Source organism: Onychomys torridus, chromosome 7, assembly GCF_903995425.1.
Source record: "Onychomys torridus chromosome 7, mOncTor1.1, whole genome shotgun sequence".
Taxonomy (NCBI): Eukaryota; Metazoa; Chordata; class Mammalia; order Rodentia; family Cricetidae; genus Onychomys; species Onychomys torridus.
Window position 1 is genome coordinate 97,189,670 of NC_050449.1, and position 20,517 is coordinate 97,210,186.

Consider the following 20,517-nt stretch of genomic DNA (forward strand, 5'->3'; position numbering starts at 1 on the left):
TGTACAGAATTCAAGGCCAGCCTATGCTATATGAAACTCTGCCTCAAAAATATAAAACAACAACAAAATAGATCAAACTAACCTGGGTGAGTTGACCAAATCCTTGTGGCCATGAGGATTCCTTAATGGGGTCGTTAGGAAAGGTATTGATGGGACTTCGGTCTCCATGCCGAAACACCTAAGAAGAGATGTGGGACAACATTACAAAGTTCACTTGAGAGTTTTACCTCTACCCATCATAACAGAGTTTCTTAAACTATGACTGCTACCTTGTCTGTCCACTGGAATCACCTGGAGAGCTCTAGATTCTAATGACAAAGCACTCCCTCTCCACTGATCTTGTTTTTGTTAGTTGGGCTTATGACCAGGGGTATCAGTCTTCTAAAATTCTGTCCAAATAAAACTCAGGTGAAGAACCACTAACATTTTTTTGTGCTTGAGGTAATTATAACATCAAGATGATTGGGCATTGGAAATTGAATGGTATATACATGGAGACAGAGTTACATATCCAAGATAACAGACAGATGCATGAGCACACAAGATCACTTGGTGCAGACAGACTGATTAGAAATATTCTTCTCTTAATTACTGTGACAGCAATAATGCTCTTAAAATTTCACATATTAAAAAAAAAAAACAGTGGTTTTGAATTGACACACTCATTTGTGGATACTTTGGCTCAGCAATTATTTAGTTTTAGGAGGTTGAGGGCACATGAGTTACAGATTGGGAGCTTAGAAAAGCCAGATTTCATCATGTTAATAATACACTTTGGATCTATATATACACCATGCTATTCTGATTGTGCATGTGTTTCTGAAGAGAGATGTTTGGACTTCTGAAGCCTTGGTACTTGATTCTAAAATAGTAGCATGTCAGGCCACTTTCAATGCTATTTTATAACCAAAACATAAAGAAAGAAACATATTCAAGAAGGACAAGACGAGGTCTTGCATGGATGCAGAAAATATTTAATAATATAGAGGATGGTTGCTAACACTTCATTTGATCTGAGTCACCTCCGCTTGTCACTTGGATCACCTACTGAGAGACCCCACTGTAAGTAAGCAAGAACGCTGTGTTTCTGAACACCTACAAAACAGTTCGGTAGACACTGAGGAAGGAACAACCTCAAATTTGAGACACGTTAAGGAAGGAATTCCAGAATAGCAAGGAACGCTTCCAAGACCCATGCTATGCCTCTGGTGTCTGAACGAAGTGGGTCTTTGCTGCCCTAAACCAGTGGGAAACTAAAAGCCCAGCAAGACAGCCTGCAGAACACAGAGAGGAATAGGGTAGAGGGTGGTAAGAGGCCCCTGGGGGCAGGTAAGGAAAAAGAGCTGTGAAGTTTCCCTTTCCGGCAGGAAGACCAGCTGCTGGTGCCAGTCTGCAGGAGTGACTTGGTTGTGAGTGGGAACCACCAGTGTGACTGTTTCCACAACCAGGCGCATCTTAGACTGTGCAACAAACTTCCCAGATCTGAGGAATAAAAAAAGTGACACAGCTTTCACAGGTTCCAAATCTCACATTGATTCTTCAGGGTCTTTCAAGCTTAGCACTGTACATTTTCAGGGGTAGATAATTCTCCACTGTAGGAAGCTGCCTTGTGTACTGTTCAGCAGGCCCTTGGCCTCTTGCTCACTAGGTGCCCATAGTGTTTCCTTGTTACGACAATTGCAAAGACCAAACCAACCTCACCACCAAGTTAGCCAAAGAGAAATCCCATAATGAGTATTCTACTGAAACAATGAACAGCTCTTCTTACCGGGGCACAACCCTTTCTACTAGCATTCGACTGCATATTTATGTAGTTAATGTTCTTTTCCATACCAGCTCTGCCTTGAGAAGTTGCTAAGTGCTTCTTGTGTTTAATCCTCTCAACCAGTTCTGCATCTTAGTCACTATTAGTATTATGTACACTTCACAGCTCTTCTCAGTCAAGTGATGAGCCCAAATTCTCAAGCAGGTAGGTGGTAGAGCTACCCAGGCATTGGCCATGTCTCTCTCTCTCTCTCTCTCTCTCTCTCTCTCTCTCTCTCTCTCTCTCTCTCTGTGTGTGTGTGTGTGTGTGTGTGTGTGTGTGTGTGTGTGTGTAGACTGAACCCAGGGCTTTGGGCGTATTCTCTCCCAGTGAGCTACACCTCCAGCCTTCAACACTAGCATTCTTTTTTTTAAGATTTATTTATTTATTATGTATACAGTGTTCTGCCTGCATGTATGCCTGCAGGCCAGAAGAGGGCACCAGATCTCATTATAGATGGTTGTGAGCCACCATGTGGTTGCTGGGAATTGAACCCACAACCTCTGGAAGAGCAGTCAGTGCTCTTAACTGCTGACCCATCTCTCCACCTCAACACTAGCATTCTTCACCACTCACTAGTGACAACTTCACTAGTGACAACTTTGTTTCTCCAGGTCCACTCCTCATCCCCCCTCTCCCCAGCTAAGTCAGCATGATCTGAGACCTGGAGATTTTCTTTGTAATAAACTCTTTTCAATATCCTCTTCTGTAAGATTAGAATTTGTATGTATGTATGTATGTGTGTGTGTGTGTGTGTGTGTGTGTGTGTGTGTGTGTGTATCTGTGTGTGTATGTATTGCACAAGAAGAATTCAAAACCTTGTTATAAAAAACAGTCTCTAAGGCACCATACTCTATAATTAGTATTTAAATAATAAGGCTGAGACACAACAAACAAACAAACAAACAAACAAACAAAGTGTGACTTCCTTGGCAGAGCACTGCCCTGCAGGTTGGCAATCCCCTGTAATCCCAGCACCCAGGAACTGAGACAAGAGGCTAGCCAAGTTTCACATGAGACCCTGTTCCAAAACAAGCAAACAAACAAACACAACTGGGCATAGTGGTGCACATCTTTAATCCTAGCACTCGGAAGGCAGAGACCGGAGGATTTCTGTCAGTTCAAGGCCAGCCTGGTCTACAAAGTGTGTTCTAGTACAGCCAGGGCTATGAAGAGAGACCTTGTCTCAAACAAACAAACAAATAAACAAACAAACTCAAAACAAACAAAACAAACAACTCCCCCAAAAGACCCAAAGCAACATCAAAGCAGCCAAGTGTAGTGCTGAATACTACCTAGTGAGTTGGAGGCCAGCCTAGGTTCTAATATGAGACCTTGTTCAGATAAACAACACATATATATATACAAATAAAATAAAATGATAAATTTAATAAAGAGCAGAGCACTGAGATTAATCCTGACTATACCCAGGAATAATTGTATTCTCACATGATACAGTAGATTTTAAATGTTGCTAAGTTAGTGGTTGAAACATACTATGAACTTTTTAAAAGAGGAATTCCATAGAAACACTAAATATCCCTGTTCCAGTGAGGAACTGCAGGTTAAGATTTTTTCTTTCTTTCTTTCTTTCTTTCTTTCTTTCTTTCTTTCTTTCTTTCTTCCTTCCTTCCTTCCTTCCTTCCTTCCTTCCTTCCTTCCTTCCTTTCTTTCTTTCTTTCTTTCTTTCTTTCTTTCTTTCTTTCGTGTTTGTGTGTGTGTGTGTGTGTGTGTGTGTGTGTGTGTGTGTGTGTGTGGACATCCTATCCCTATGTGTGCTTGGACCCATGAATCCATGCCTGTATGTACAGATGACATTCTTTGAGCTCAGAGCTTCTCAACTCAGCAAGGACTATGTCTAGGCATTCTTAAGTCTACAGTGAGACAGTCTCTTAACTCTACTACATTATTGCTTCAGTCAAGTAATTTTGTTCTATCAAAACCTTTAGAAAACTAAAACTACATTATTAAAGGTCAGGAGTTTCCACAGAACTAGTGATGATTGCCACAGGAAGAGATCTGAGACCACGAGAACTCTCAATCACACACTCCTTTATGCTTTAAAGAACATTTCCCTTGTTATTTCTTGTTTGTTTTAGAAGGGGTCTTCCTCTACATGCCCTGATCTAATTCAGGCTGGCTAGAATTTGCAGTGATTTCCCTGCTTCAGCCTCCCAAATGCTGGATTGCACCATACCTGGATTTCCTGGCCACTTTTACTATGTTAATCCTACCAATCCATGAGCATGGGATAGCTTTCTATCTTCTGATATCTTCTTCAATTTCTTTCTTCAAGGATGTGAAGTTTTTGTCACTCTAGTCTTTCACTTGCTTGGCTAGAGTTACCCCCAAAATATTTTATATTATTTGTGGCTATTGCGAAGGGTGTCATCTCCTTGATTTCTTTCTCCACCCATTTGTCATCTGTATATAGGAGGACTATGGATTTTTTTGGAGTTAATCTTGTGTGTAGGCACTTCACTGAAGGTATTTATCAGCTGCAGGAATTCCCTGGTAGAATAGTTTTGTTGATTATGTATACGATCATGTCATCTGCAAATAACAATACTTTTTTTTTTTTTTTTTTTAAACAAGCAATCCCCATGAATCCACTGCTGGCTCCTATGGTCAGTCTGTATACAGTTAGTATTTAACTTAACAACCTTATCACTCTTAGAAATATCATGTTTTACTGCTCTTCACTAAAGTCCTTGTAAGAGTTCTTCCCCACAAACCCTACCTGGTCAGGCCTCTCCTTCACCTCAATGTCCTCAGCTGACATTCTTGCTAAATGTGCTTAACTGCAGTGGCCCTCCTGCTAGCCCAGCCCCAGTGCCCTTGCCCTGGTTTTCTATCTGCTTTGAATGCCTAGTGTCTGCTGCTTCTCCAAACACACACACACACACACACACACACACACACACACACTCGATATTCAGGCTTGTCAGAAAAACAGGAGGAGCCTTTCTCATTGAGGAACCCTTGCACAATCCCCTTTCTTACTGTTTTAGTTCCAGCTAATATTTTCTGGTTGTATTCATTAGAGATTTAAAAAATATTACCTGTTTCCTTCTCTTCCGTACTAGTTATTTTTCTCATTGCTGTGACAAAATCCCCAACAATACTACTTAAGGAAAAGAAGGAAGGTTTTGCTTTGGCTCTTTGTTTGAATGTGATCTGTCCTGGAGAGGAGGGCATGGTATTGGGAATGTGAAGCAGATAGTTACATCATATGTGTAGTCCAAGAGCATAGAGAAGGAGGGGAATGCTGGTGGTCAGTCAGATTTCTATTTTTAAACTCTCCGTTTTATCCAATCTAGGACCCTGGGCCCTAGGATGGACCTGCTGGCATTCAGAGTGTGCCTTCCCTCCTTAGTTACTTTTCAGACATGCCCAAGGAGTGTCCCTAGGTGATGTCAGAGCTATCAGGTTGATAATGGAGATCAATATTGCAGTTTCCTAGGAAGTCCTTGGAAGCAGAATCCCTGAGGAAATGGCCACTGTCTAGAATACAATAGCATACAAAAGGCCTGTGTGGATGAGCAAATGGAGCCTGGGAACCATCCTTCCAGGCTGGTGAAAACATCTTCCAGCCCTCTGGTTTCATGAGAGCTTTTGATTTTCATTGCCATGTAGCAAAAAGCTATGCTATGCAATCTTGCTTTCTTCCTTCCTCCCCTACCCTCAACTTCCCCTTCTATTATGCCATTTTCTGCCTTTGGTTCAGAATAGTGAGTCTTCCCTTGGACTATGCACAAGTTTAACAAACCACCACGTTGTCCTTTCAGGTTTAGAACTCAAGACAGCATAAAAACTTTGGGATGACTTTGGATCCAAACTCCAGTGCTCACACTCACACAGACAAAGATTTTAATCACTAAGCCATCTCCTCAGTCCGATCTCCTTTTAAGGAACTGAGAAAGAAATCCATTGGCAGATAATTAGAACGTAAGACAGTTTGGCAGAAATTATGTTTACTGTAGATGGATGCCATAAGAGTTAAGAGGGAGAGTCAGCTGTGAAAAGTCAATATGTAGCTACATCTTGCTTTGGCCCTGAGGAATATGTGAGAGGACTAAGCAAGATCATTCTCTAGGGCTCAAGAAGAGTAAGAAGCCTGCAGGAAAGGGAAGTGGTGCAAACCATGTGCTGCATTGCATGCAAGCTGTAAACAGAAAGCTCTCATATTCTGGTTACCCAGGGCATGTTTCAGACCCCAGCTTTGTCAACCACTGCCCCAGTGTGACCTTGAGAAAACAACTAAACTCCAAGTCCTGTATGTCTCAATTTCTCTTTCCAGGTAACAACAAAGTCATTTCAACCAGTTAAGAGTAACACAAGAATTGCATGTGTAGTAATATATGTGAGCACGGAGCACACAGGATGGAATTTCTTACTATGTTTGTTACTAGTGTTATTCACACCCACAACTGTCCCATATGCTTCCTTTCCTGCTGAAAGTAGTTTGCAGCATCTATGGCATTACCCATTGAGCAAAGGAAAACAGCCCTCTCTTTCAAGAAACACATTTATTAATATCTAATCATCTCCCCTGACATGCATTTACCTAAGAGCTATACTTCTTTTGCCTTTGGATTTGGGCCACCCTGCAAACTTGACATGTCTAGTTTGGCAACCTAAAATGTTTTTAGCCAAATACAGTATCTCTAATGACGTCACTGCTCTGAAAATTTGCAAGATGTGTAAACAGACAATTAGGAAGAGGTTTCTGACCCTACAAGCTTAGACTGACCTCCTGCCTGGCCAGTACCAGCTCTTAGGACCATCAGCTTCCAGCACACATGTCTACAGAACTTAATGGTTGCCAGAGACATCTTCTGCTCCTGGGTACTCATGACTAGGGAGCCACACAGTAAGAGAGAAAGAGGAGAAGGTTGTTTGTGAGCAGAAGATGTGCTTTTTCTTTTCCAGTGGAGCATTTTACGTAGTGGCTCTCTTTACAATCCAAGCCAAAGTTCTGGATTAGCTTCCAGAATAGGATTTATTGAATGTTAGGCCATTAAAGACAAGGTCTAGGTCAAAACAACAAGAAACAACAACAGCAAGAACTCTGACTCTCATGTAACACTAAGATCATATGATATGGCCTTTGGGTAATTTGGAAGATTCAGTATGAAAAGTCAAGTGCCTGGCATCTGGTAGATACTTACAACCTATTACTTACACTTAAATTCTACTTCAGTTGAAGTTAAAAAAAAAAAAAAAAGGTCTTGCAAAGTCCATGCCTGTGGCCAAAGGCATTTTCTAAACACAAACAGTGAAGATGAAGGCAAATCGAATGTCTCTTCCAAGCAAAAGCCATGAAGGAACTGAATGGACCAGTATACTGAGTAATTTAGCAATAGGTTTTGTGATTCTGAATCACTCACCAATACATGCTTCTCTTGTGTTTATTGAGCCAAAGCCTGAAGCTAGGAAGAAAACGGACTGAACTTAAAAGATATGTAAATATTTACTTGATTTTTTTGAGAATAAAAAGAATGAACTGGTCACGTGAATGGTTAGTATATGGAGATTAGGGCTTGTCACAATGCTCCATGCACTCATCAGAGAGGCCTAAGTACTTTTCATGTATTTCCTTAAGCCTCATAACAACTCCACAAGGCGTTATTAGCCCCATTTCCAATGATGACTCACGGGCTGGTGAAGTGGCTAATCTCTTGAGAGCCACACAACTAGTACTGGGTTGAGCTGGCATTGCAACCCGAGTGGTCTGACTCTGGGGTCTGCACTTCTTGCTACAGTGCTCTATTGTATGTCCAGAACCATGTACATTACTTTCAACACCCTCTACATATTCTACCTCTGTGGCATCCTCATCTCTCCAGTAACCCAAAGTAGAAATCATGGGGTCATTAGCTATTCATCATGTCCTGTAATATTTATACCCCAATCCACTGGGTTCTGTTTATATAATTTACAACATTACCTCTGCTTTCCAGTTCTACTGTATTCTGATCCAGTTGGGTGGTCACAGTGCTTTTTTTGTCTGAACTTTGGTGTGGTAGCCCCACTCTGTTTTCACCCCTATCCTCTCTCTGAAAAACAACTGGATGAATAGAACTGAATGTCCCTCAAGGAAAAAAAAAAGCCAGAGTTAATAGATGTGGAAGACATGCATGAAGATGAGCTATGTGGCTGATCTACGATGCTAGAAGAGCTCCTAGTGGTCCAACATCTGTCTCCTTTCTTTGCCCCTATTCAATTAACAAGTTCTCTCATAATGAAGGGTTTTCTCAGACCTTGAGGACATTATAGTGAGCAGTACATGCTGGTCACAACAGACAACTATGGTATAGTTCTGAAAATGAGAGGCAGCTGGAAGAGTTTAACTCATAGAGACATAAAGCTGAACAGTGACTTCCAGGGGTCTAGCTGGGTATGGCCAACCTTCTGACATTGTAATGAGACATGGTTATCTGCCAAATAAATTGTAAAATAAATTTAGGTGAATGTACAATGTTGTGTTGGGTCACATTCGTAGCTATCCTTGGTCAGAGGCTGCTCATGAGCCAAGGGTTGGACAGGCCTGGATGGGGAGGGCAAATTAGGAGCTACCATGTAATGGGTATGAAGTTTCTGTTTTGACAGAAAATTCCAGAGATGCACAGTGATGGTAGAAGTCTGTGAATACAGTTACACTGTTGAAGCTGACTCTTAAAATGGTTAAGACAGTAAACTTTAAAATTAACTAGAAATCATCTACAACTTAACCAAAAAGTTAGAAACCTTCCATTTTAGATGGTGAGGAATATTCCTTTACACTGTGTGAAGATGTGTCACTGTGGTTGGTTTAATAAAGAGCTGAATGGCCATTAGCTAGGCAGGAAGGGGCTAAGATGGGGACAGAGAGCTCTGGGAAGAAAAAAAGAAAGACGAGTAGCCAGTGAAGGGGGAGGGAACAGACAATCAGGAGGAAAGGTAAAAGCCACAAATCATGTGGCCACATATAGATGAATACAAATGGGTTAATTTAAGATATAAGAGCTAATGGGACAAGCCTAAGCTATAGGCCAAGTTTTCATAATTAATAATAAGTCCCCATGTTATTTATTTTATTTTGTGAGCTGGTTTGGCCCAAAGAAAAATCCATCTACATGACTCCCAGCAGCATTTAATGTTGGACCCATTTACACTTCCATATCTAAATCATGTCACTTGATCCTGAAGATGACCTTGTGAAGGCAGAAGCTTAGCCATGGTTGTGATCCTCAACTTTAAGTTCAGGGAATGTGAAACTCAGTTGTTCTCGTTAAATGGTTCTGTTTCTGCTCCCAGACCTGGTTAAAACAGTGGTGGAACTGAGTCAATAAAAAATTCTGTGCTTTTCTAGGTATCACTTTCAACTTCTAACAAAAAGCATTAGGAAACTCCTTATGAGACTGGCTGCTAACCCTTGAGGAGTGGGAGTGAAGAAGATGGTTGGTACTGGGAGCGTGCAATGGCTAGCATCATGCACGGGTCCAGCCTTGATTGGGAGGTTACTCATCCCACTGAAGGGACAATGTGCATAGGGCTTAGAGGCTCTTTGAGCCAAGAATATACTATGAGTCAGGTAAGTCTGAAGAAATAAGGTCAGCCCTGAAGAATAAAAGGAGGCACCGGATTGTGAGTCATTACCCCTTTCTTTATAAACAGCCAGAAGAGCAACACAGAATTTTTGTCTGTCTGAGATCACCTGATCTGTGGCTTTTTCCCTCACTGAAGGGGGAAATGCTTTACAATGGCATTCTCTCTTTCTGGTGGAATAATATGATGCATGAGATTATTGTAAAAAGAAAGGCAAGTGAGCACGTGTGGGAAATGAGTAGGTATATAGGTGAAGCAAGATTGACCCTGAGTGATAATTACCAAAGTTGGCTGCTGCATACACTGAGATTCAGCATACTTACTCTGTTCTCTCTACAGAGTTAAAAATACCATTTCTCTACAGACAGCCCAGAGAGTCATCCCCAGAAGCAGTTTACTAAGTAGATTCTTTCCTTAAAATCCATAGTGTCTGTTAAAGATGCACTTCATTTAACAGTTTACAGAGACCCTTTTAACCATTTAAACCTGTATTAGACTTAACTTTTTTTTTTAACCATCCAACTGTTAATAAGTCATCACACTACAATTCCATGGGAAATACTTTCATAAGTTTGTTTTAAAAGATCATGTAAGATTGCTGGGCTGTGAAGGTTCACATCTTTAATCCCAGCACTGGGAAGGCAGAGGCAAGTGGATCTGTGAATTGAAGGCCTGGCTGGTCTACAGAGCAAGTTCCAGGACAGCCCAGGCTACAGAGAAACAAAAGGTCAGGTAGGGCTGGCGAATGGTTAGATAGGTAAAAATGCTTGCTATGCAAGTCTGGTGCGTTGACTGCAATCCTTGCAATTCAATGTTGGAAGAAGAGATCAGCTCCCCCAAACTGACCTCTGACTTCTTCATGTATTCCATGGTGTGTGTGTATGTGTGTGTCCAGTGGAGTAGTGGGCTGAGGATGTACTCCTTCTTGGCTTTTGCCTGGCACATATGAAGCTTTGGATTCATGCATAAGACCTTGGGCTCAGCCCCCAGCCCTACAAAAATAAATAAATAAATAGTAAAACAAATCACGGGTAACTGACTCTTCACCAGCAAGAACAAGAACAAGAACCAAGAACTGTCTCCTTCCCTTTTTGTCACAAATGGCTTTTCAGAATTGAAGACTTATTTTTCTTGGATTGTGGAGGAAAAACAAGGAAACTATGTACAGCCTCTGAGTCATGGTAATGCTACAAACCATACAGGCATCTTAGACCAGTTCTAGGTTCTGAGCTACACTCACACAACAGAAATAGCTGGAATCGAGTGATCATGGGCATGGTCAAGGGTGTCAAACATGTAGGTTTGAAGCTGTTTGTCTAGCTGTGTGACTCAAGTTTCCTAACTTCTTTTACTTGTATCTTCATCTTGAAAATAGGAACAAGTTTGTAGGGGTTTTTCTTTTCTTTTCTTTTCTTTCTTTTTTTTTGAGACAGGATCTCACATAGGTCTTGCTGGCCTCACACTACCTTTTAAGATGACCTTGAAATTCTGATCCTGTTGCCTTCACCTCCTAAGTAATGGGGTTACTAGATTTGGGGCATGTGCTACTTAGAACTTACAATGTAGAACAGGCTGGCCTTGAACTCACAGAGATCGTACCTACTGTCTCTGCCTTCCAAGTGCTGGGATTAAAGGTGTGTGCCACCAGACCAGACAAGTGATTCTTCTATTTGTTCTCTTAATAAACTTCTGAGGATTTCTCCAAATGTTCAATCTAACCATTCATGTACAATCAAATAGCCTCTATAACCAATAAAAAGAAGAAAATGATACTTTCTGGCTTATATCATCAGAGGGAAGTTGTTTTGTTAGAAGCCAAGGAAGTTATATTAAATTGCCCATTATTTAACATTTATAGAAGGAAGCCACTGTAGGAAAAGTAGTTAATGTGTGCTTTATGCAGTATTGGTTAAGTTTTGAGTTGTAAGAGAGTTACCTTTGTAGCTTGGTTTTTCTTTAAGGAAGAGTTAACTGGTAGTCACTGAACGTATGTTAACTGAGAGTGGCGAGGTAGAAGGGATGGAAAGGAAACCCACAACCATTGACAGCTGCAGCAAGTTACCTGGGCTGTGGGTAGAGCTCAGAGGGCTGCTACTGCTTGCAGCCAACTGGAGTTCACCCTGGTGCCTCAGAGAAGACTGTCATTCAGCCCCCTGGTTCCAAGCACAGTATGACAAGAGTAACAGGACACAGCACAGTTCCACACACACTCCCTATGCTCTTCTAATGACATTGGCAGGGAGCTCATGCGTGTTAGAGAAAGAATCGCTCGAACGGGTGTCCTGCAGAAGGTACAGGGTGTTAATGTAGCTTTGTCAACACAGAAGCCTTGCAGCTGGCAAATGGTTTGCAGGGAAGAGGATGGCGTTTCCTTGGTTTCCTCCTCTTTTGTTCTTGACCCAAAACCAATAAAAATTTACTGGACTAAGAATCATGATTTATGTAAAATTCAAGATTTTCTGTAGAAAGAGAAGAATGTTCTGAACAGCTCACACTGGCAGGAGAGGAACAGCATGTTTAAGTGTCAAGTAAGAGATGTCCTCTAAATCATGAAAATAGTTTCTCAGTATTCTTGCAGAGGGAAAAGATGCTTATAAATGAGTCAAATTTCACTATATTGAATAAAAAATGTAAACAGCAATGGAAGATGTGAAATAAAAGGAGAAGCAGAAGGCTGGAAGATGGCTTTTCCAGAGGTCTTGAGTTCAATTCCCAGCAACCACATGGCAGCTCATAAACATCTGATCTGAATGCCCTCTTCTGGCATGCAGGCATGCATACAAACAGAACACTGTATATACAACAAATAAATAATTAAATAGATCTTTTTTAAAAGGAGAAGGAGAGAGAGAGAGAGAGAGAGAGAGAGAGAGAGAGAAGGAAGGGAAGAGAGAGAGGCAAATCCTGTTACCTTTGAAAATGCTCTTTCCATATGTTTCTAACACTCAACTGTATATGTTCTTTCCCTGACACCAGGCAGCACATACCTGTCTCCTTTTTTATTCATCACAGTTAATATATGTAGGGAACATCATGGTTTTTAATGCTCAACTAAATCATTTAATCTGAGAGTCACTCTGAAATTCTGTGTTCAGTTTCTCTTGTGCTACCAAATACACACAACAGACCTGCTTCAGTGTCAGGATAAACATAAGGAGGGACTTAACTTCAGAAAGTGACTGTCCTTTGATTTGAAAACACACACTCACTGGATGCGAAGAAGCCAGGCTAGCTCCTGACATATGAACAGTGTTAGCTGTGCTTCCCGTCAGTCAAAGGGAATTGGAGCAGAGGGCAGCTGTAATGTAAAGAAACAGTGTCCTCGACGGCAAACGAGAATGCCATCTTCCTTAAAGCAAGCTTGCATGACTTCACTTTCTGAACAACGTCTGGTCTCAGGCCGATAACAGAAAGGAAACACGAAAGGTGACATTTGGTTTCCCTGACTCTCCGGTAACAGGAAAAACAATGAGAGAAGAGGACTTACCAGTGTCACAAACTTCAACTCCTTGGCTTGGCCTGCGCGCAGGTGGAGAGAAAGCAGGATCAGGCAGCCAAGGCCAAGGCTTACTGTCCTGGTCAGGTGCAGAGGGACAGTTCTCATGGTGGGAGAGAGCTGCTTCTGGCAGCTGTAGGAGGTGCTGCACTCCAGAAGGCTTCTGGAGGGAAGTGCCTATTTAATCAAGAGATTGACAGGAAGGCGGAGCCACATTCTCCCCTAGTAGGATTTCAAGAAGGGTGGGGCAGGGCTTGGCATGCAAATAATGCCAGGTCATATGTGTGTTCCGGATCCCAGCCTCCTCCACTTCAATTAGGACTCTGAGGCCCAGAGCAGGCACAGCTGGAACAGCTCAAGGTCTCCACTCCTGTTCAGCCTTCTCCTTTTCAGGTCACCTTTATCTCTTCCACAGCTGGAAGATGATGCTGTACTGGCTTGGTGGCAGCTGTTTGGGAAGAAATCCTTGCTGCCTCTGGAAGGCTTAGGCTTCAGCTCTCAGTGTTTTAGGAAGCCTCAGCTGTGGGCATGTATTGACATGATGAGGCTTATTCTCCTGCCAAACGTGGTGTGTGGTTGTAGAGTCTTGGGTAGCTAATAAAGGTGTTTTATAGTGGCAGCAAAGTGAGGATGGGGGTATGCTGAAGATTTCTCTTCATGTCTTAAGACATTTGGGGTCTTTTGTGGCAAGGCAAAGTGGGGTTTTGAGGTCCCTTTTAGAAAGAATACACACCAACAATAACAATCAGCTTACAGCTGCCATCTGAGCACCTAAAATACTTGTTAAGTCACAGACCAAAAACAAATAGCAAAAAGGAGCTAGCAACAGGACGATTGGGAGTTGGAGGAGAGTAAGATGGGTCTCGAGGTGAATCTGAGAGAAATACATTCTGTACATGTATGAAAATGTCAGTGAAATCCATTATGACATATAACTAACATATACCAGGAACACACACTAAAACAATGAAACTAACCAACCAAACAAACAAAACCCAAGCAAAACCAAAGAAGCCCACAGTGCTTTGCTTTGTTGATAGTCATCAACTTTGGTTATGAACCTTCTGGGGGAGACACACCCTTGACTCTCTAGCCATGACCTCACTGGGACTCTAAGGAAGGAGATGGTATGCAGTGAGGAAACTTGGCTTTCTGTTTTTTTTCCCATCCTGTCAGTCTCATCACTGGCTGAAACAACACCTGGTGGTGAGGCATGGTAAGAATCTGCAGGTGAAGTGGGTGGAGCGAGCGGACTGTTGTGATGTTTCCGGCCCAAGGATATAGGAAGAACAATACTTTGCCCACAACATCCTCAGCATTTCATTAAATTTACCGGACAGCTGGTTGCACTGCCATGTGGTCACAGGAAGCCCTGGAAGGCGGCGTGTGGGAGAGCTGTGGTTCTTTTGGTATGGGGAAGTAAGAATTTGAGTGTGTGTGGTAGGATTATTCATTGAAAGGGCAGTGTGCTCTTCTCTTTGCCGGCGGTGTTCTCCACCAGATAGTTTCAACACTGAGAAGATGGGTGCAAGGCAAAGGGGATGGAGATGGAGACTGCCCAGCATCGTGGTTTGCCATGTCCCCCTTACACCCCAGTGTTTTGACACACGGTTTCCAGCTGGGGTTGCTGTTTTAGAATGTTGTGAAACCTTGGGGAGGAGCCTAGCAGTGAGAAATGAGTTACTAGCGGTGAGCCTTAAGGTTTTATAGCTGGGCACCAATTCCTGCTCACTCTCTGCCTCCTGTTCTATCAAGATGTAAACAGTCTTTGCTGTGAATTCCTGCCACAGTGGAGCCGCCTGCCGCAAAGGTGGACTTCGGCTCCTTAACATTGAAGCCCGAACAAGCCTTTCCTCGCTGGGGTTACTTCCTGTCAGGTAAATGGTCACAATAAGAAAAAGCAACTGGTACATCCAGACCAGGACAGACATGAGTTGCCATAGCAATCCCTGGGGTGTTCCCCTAGTACAAAAAGGAATCTCCACCAGCTACAGTTCACGCAGGCTTAGTCAGCTCCCAACTCTTTTTTTTTTTTTTTTTGCCTCCATGCACTTTTCTTTTTTTTTATTTTATTGAATATGTTTATTTATTAAATTTTTCTTTCATTTTACAAACCAACCCCAGTTCCCTCTCTCCCCTTCTCCGCCTCCTCACCTCCCTCCCACTCTACCTCCATCCACTCCTCAGAGTGGGTAAGGCCTCCCATGGTAGTCAACGAAGTCTGGCATACCAAGTTGAAGGAGAGCCTAGCCCCTCCCCATTGTATCAAGGCTGCAGCTCCCAACTCTTAACCAGTGCTGGATCCCTGATTCTGCTGAGCATCCAAGGTTCTCAGGTTCCAGCCCCATTTCTCCTTCTGTCTCCTTCCTTGTCCCATGGGCCATGCTGGGAGCTATTGTAGTCATGGCCTTTGCCCTTCCTGAAAAGGCTGTGGTTCCATAAGCTACCTGTTGTCTGGACTGTGTAAGCATTTCTGATTCTTGCTTTCTCTGTGGTATACCCGTTGGGTTTTCCTATCCCTCCCAAATGGTAACATTTTAAGAAACATTAAATATTAGTCCTTTTGTCAAAAAACTGCAAAACTTCCATTTACCACCAGGGATACAAATGTGTTTATCTTCCCAACCTTGTAAAACCTTTATGCAAACGTTTAACCTCCCAACCCCACCCGGTGAGACTTTTGTTTACATAAAGGCCCTGCTGCATTCCCACACTTAAGTGTGCCCTCCTGCCTTCCTTCATTTCCTTCCCACAGATTCTTTGAAAATGAGGTGTCGGTGTCCAGGAAGACTGTGAGGTTGGACCCAGCCAATAGGGAAAGGAGAGTCATCTGAGTTAGGCTGCCAATCGGGCGAACATGTCCCCGTGTGCTTGCTTTTGTGAGTACCGTGCTCTTCTTGCTAGTACACACTTTCACTGGAGCAGGGTTTTTTTCTTTGTGACCCTGAACGTGTTTTCTTTTCTTTTTTTATTATTTTGGACAAGTTGGCTGCTTTCTACGGTACAATCTATAAATTCCCCCAGCTCCGCACATTGTTACAACTTGTTACATTTTGAGCATATACTACAATTTATTTGTAGGCAAATTTCTAAAATAGTCTTATTAAATTAAAGACACAGAGCCAAATATAGGGGTGAAAGCCTTAGAGAAAGGTCTGGGAAATAGGGAAAGCCACAGCTAACCCTACCTCACCAACACGGCAGCTTCCAAAAATGTATGTCTTCCTATCTACCCAGGCTTATATGCCTTGCTTTTCTGCCCTCTCATTGGCTCTCTTAGCCCAGCTACCTCACTTCCTCTTCCTACGTAGCTCTGCCACTTTCTATCTGTCTGTACAAACCTCCAGGTCTCTATGGTTGATACTGAGATTAAAGGCATGTGTCACCATGCTTGGCTCTGCTGAACGCATTTCTAACAACATCAAGAACAAAGCTTTCTTAAAGACAGAACCAGGGGAAGGCTGCTGGCATGGACACAACTCAAACTCAGTTTCTGTTGACTTAGGTAGATGGCTTGATTCCACTTCCATCTTAGTCGTTATTATGTCTTAGACCTTGAGCATCAAGTATAAGGAGAGAAGGATTAAAATTGTACTTGTGGAGGGCTGGAGTCGGTGGCTCAGAGTTGAGTGTTTGCTGCTCTTTCAGAGGACCTTTGTTCCATTCCCAGCATCCATTTCAGGTGTCCCATAATCATTTGTAACTCCAGCCCCAGAGCACCTGATGCCCTCTTCTGGCTTCCACAAGTATCGACACACACAGAAAACACACACACACACACACACACACACACACACACACACACACACGCACACGCACACGCACACGCACACGCACACGCACACGCACACGCACCATCGTCGTCGTCATCATCATTTGGGCTACAGAGATGGCTCAGTGGTAAAGTACATTTACTGTGTTATCATTCCTAGCCACTTTCTAGCTACATGACAGAGCATGCAATGTCTAGCAGTCGGGCAAAATGTTTAGTCACTCCTAGGCCTTACATCCTAGTGACCTGTGTGCCGTAATCTATGCACATATGTGGTGTAGCTGCATAAGCCCATATGCGCATGCGCAAGGCGACCTATAAAAGCAGGCTCCCCCGGCTCCCCAATCCTCTCCGCACTTTCATTTCTGGTAGACCTACTTGCACATCTCCCCTTTCCCTCCCCTAATAAAACTCTCATTGTGGGTTCCACTGTACCTCGTGTTTTCCCTCGCCAGGTAAATAGCACCGCAAATAAAAAGCATTGGTGCCGTGCCAAAACAGGCTTTCTGATGGGCTCCTGAACCGAGCTTGGTTCATCCATGACTGCCTACCTTCCATCTGCCCGGCTGCGAATCACTCTGCACAACACCAGCTACTCCAGTTGGTGAGTTTTCCCTTTGCCAGCCAGAGCAAATGGTTCCCTGGACTCGTAGGAACAACTGTCGATCATCCAGCGTCCTCCTGGTGTCCTTGGGACTGGGGGTATACCTATCCACGGTCTTTATCAGCTACAGTTGGCCCCCATGGCTGGCTTTTACCTTCAGCCATTACCCATGACTGTGGTCTGAGATATCGTTTTTTGTTTGTTTCTTGTCTCTCGGCCCCTCATCCTCGGGCTACTGCCCCAGCCCCCACTCTTTGCTAGAAGGAACACTGAGCAACCGGTGCCATTAATAGATCCTTGCTTGATCTCTGGGATGCCTGAGATATTGTAGCCAGTGGATCTCATTTATTTATTTATTTCTCTTTGCCACAGTCATGGGAAATGAGGGTTCCAGTCCTAGAAGCCCCACATCTCCTCTGGGATACCTTTTGGAAACACTCAAACCTCTCAGCCTAATGCCTTACTTAAAGACTTCGAAGCTTATCTACCTCTGCACTAAAAAATGGCCTAAATATCCCTTAGATAACAATAAAAAATGGCCACCTAATGGCTCATTAGATCTTGATATTTTACGGGAATTATCTAACTTCTGTCAGCGAACGGAAAAATGGAAGATTTACCTTATATCCAGGCCTTTTTCTATCTTGGCTCCAAACCTGTTCTACTTGACTCCTACTCACCTGCCTACATGCTCTTAGCTATGCACCCCAAATCTAAGGAACCCCTTTAGGGTTCACTACTGCTTTAGACCCTGCTAATGAATCCCTGCCTTCTGACTTCCTGCCTTTCCAACCTCCTGCTCGGCTCCTCCAGCTCTTTCCCTCTCTCTGATATCAGGCCGCTCCAACCACCTGACTCTGCCCCCCCCCCTCCTTTATTCCTCCTGTCACTCATTCTTGAGCTGCTAAGGAATCCCACCCCAGTCAAACCAACCCGGTAGCCATCCTCTCTTTGTGAGAGATAGCGGGGTGGATGGACTAGTTAAGGTTCATGTCCCTTTCTCACTAGCTGAACTTTCTCAGATTGAAAAAAACCAAACAAACTGGTATGCTTCTAACTCTACCTCCTTTATTAAGCAATTCCAATATGTTACCCAATCTTACAATCTCACCTTTCATGATATATACATGATCCTTACTGACAACCTACTTCCTGAGGAATGCAGATGAGTTTGAGGACAGGCTAGGATACATGCAGGTGAGGTCCCTAGGCTAATGTAGCACATACACCCAGAGCAGAAGGAGTTCCTGACTGGGACCCACAATGGGGTTATGATACCCCAGGTGGCACTCTAGCTAGGGATCAGTTCACAACTTGCCTTTTAGCAGGTCTTTGTAAGGCTGCCCTCAAACTAGCAAACTATGAAAAGCTTCAAGAGATAGTGCAGGACAAAAAAGAAAATCTGTCTCAATTTCTAGAACAACTTATAAAGGTTCTCTTACAATATACTAATCTAGATCCTAAGAGCCTAGAGGGCAGATAGCTCCTTATGGCCCATTTCATCTCTCAGAGCTTCCCCAACAGTAAGGACAAACTTAAGCATCTGGAGAGAGGGCTCCTGACCCCACAGGCAAAAGTCTTAGCACTGGCTCTTACGGTGTACCATGGGAGAGATGAGAAAGCCCGTAAACAAAACTGCCAAATGCTGGCCAAGGCTGCCCGAGGGCCCCCAGGTCCCTGTTTTAAATGTGGTTGAGAAGGCCATTGGGCTCATACCTGTCTTTCCCCATGCTGGCCACCTGGGCCAAATCCAAAGTGCCACCAAAAGGGACATTGGTCAGCTGACTGTGCCCCCCCTCCCCGTGCACCTCGTGGCATGGGGACATCAAAGGAAGATCACCCTCCAGCTGGTCTCCTAGGCTTGGCGATGGACGATTAAAGGTGCCCAGGTTTTGACCTGACAACAGTCATCTCTCACAGGGAACCCAGGGTAGCCATTACAGTATTGGGACAATCCATTTCCTTCCTTTTGGACACTGGGGCCACTTACTCAGTCCTGTGGGAGTTTTGGGGTCCTACCTCTCCTTCACATCTCCCTATTGTCAGGGTAGAGGCACAGCCCTACCCACTTCATCAGACTCTACTACTTAATTGTATTTTCAGGGGTGTCCCTCTTACCCACACATTTTTGGTTGAGCCAACCTGCCCTGTGTCCCTAATGGGAAGAGTTTTTTTTAGCTAAGGTAGAAGCTTCCATTTCATTTGCTCCCCCCATCCGGACTCACCTCTCCTTTCCTCCTTTGCTAGCCACCCAGCCCCCTAACTTTAACATCTCATTTCCCTTGCCAGCCTCTCAGGTGGACCCCCAAGTCTGGGACACCCAAAACCCTTCTGTTGCTAGGCACCATTCCACTATTGTTATCCAGTTAGAGGACCCTACCCAGTACATCACCCAAGCTCACCCAGTAAATAGCACCACAAATAAATAACATACTGCTCTTGCAAAAGACCTAAGTTAAATTCTTATCACTAAATTCCTTCTTCAGGGGATCCCACACTACTGGCCTTCAATGGTGTCTTCTCCAACGTGCATAAATCTATACACATACACATATCACATTTAAAAAATTAAAAAAAAACATTTTGAAAGATTGTACATGTCTTATAAATCCTGAATACTATGAACTTGAGCCAGAAAGAATCTCAAGTAAAAAAAACCCCAAATCAAGCAGAGCTTAGACTCTTCTGTGGAGACGTTGGAAAGCATCAGGGCTTACTGGGGTATAGTAATGTGAGTGAAATTTTCCAGAAAGAAGCTGTGCCTTCACAGGCTGATTTATTAGGATTTCACTGATGTGTAGAAGTTGGAATGTTGCAGGTTCAGAGCAGGATTTATCTCAGTCCATCTTTAGCTCCTTTAACAATGACTTAGTTCCCACCTCTGTATGTAATATAATTCTTATCAGGTAAGTCCTTTCGAATGTATCAATGGACCCTCACATCCACCAATGTACATGCTAAGACTGTCATCACATGGCATCTGACACCCAAAGTGGAAGCTTCCCTACTCTGTTCTAACCACCTACTTGATTGTCCCATCAGTGTGTCTAAAAATGTCCTGATTGATGCCTTTCTTCATGCTGTCTCTATAAAGTTCCATGTTTGGATTGGAATTTTGGGGTACCCTAAAACTGTTCCTAGGCCATGGTTACTCATATTTGACTTCAGAATAAACCATGTCTTATCTTTGTCTTGTCTTTGAGGCAAGAGCTGTGTTTTTGCCCTAAAAGTGAGGTTTGTAAAAAATGAGA

The 20,517-nt window shown here is 43.2% G+C and overlaps 1 protein-coding gene across 1 annotated transcript in view; it reads right to left on the bottom strand.

The window, feature by feature from the left end:
* The window catches only part of Acp3 (acid phosphatase 3), a 49,048-nt gene extending 36,005 nt beyond the window's left edge, over window positions 1–13,043 (bottom strand). The window contains exons 1-2 of the mRNA XM_036192861.1: window positions 12,882–13,043; window positions 83–178 (exon numbers count right to left, since the gene is read on the bottom strand). Coding sequence (XP_036048754.1) covers window positions 83–178; window positions 12,882–12,998 — 213 coding nt within the window. The 5' untranslated portion in view covers window positions 12,999–13,043. The remainder of the gene's footprint in view (window positions 1–82; window positions 179–12,881) is intronic.
* Between the last annotated feature and the right edge of the window lie 7,474 nt (window positions 13,044–20,517).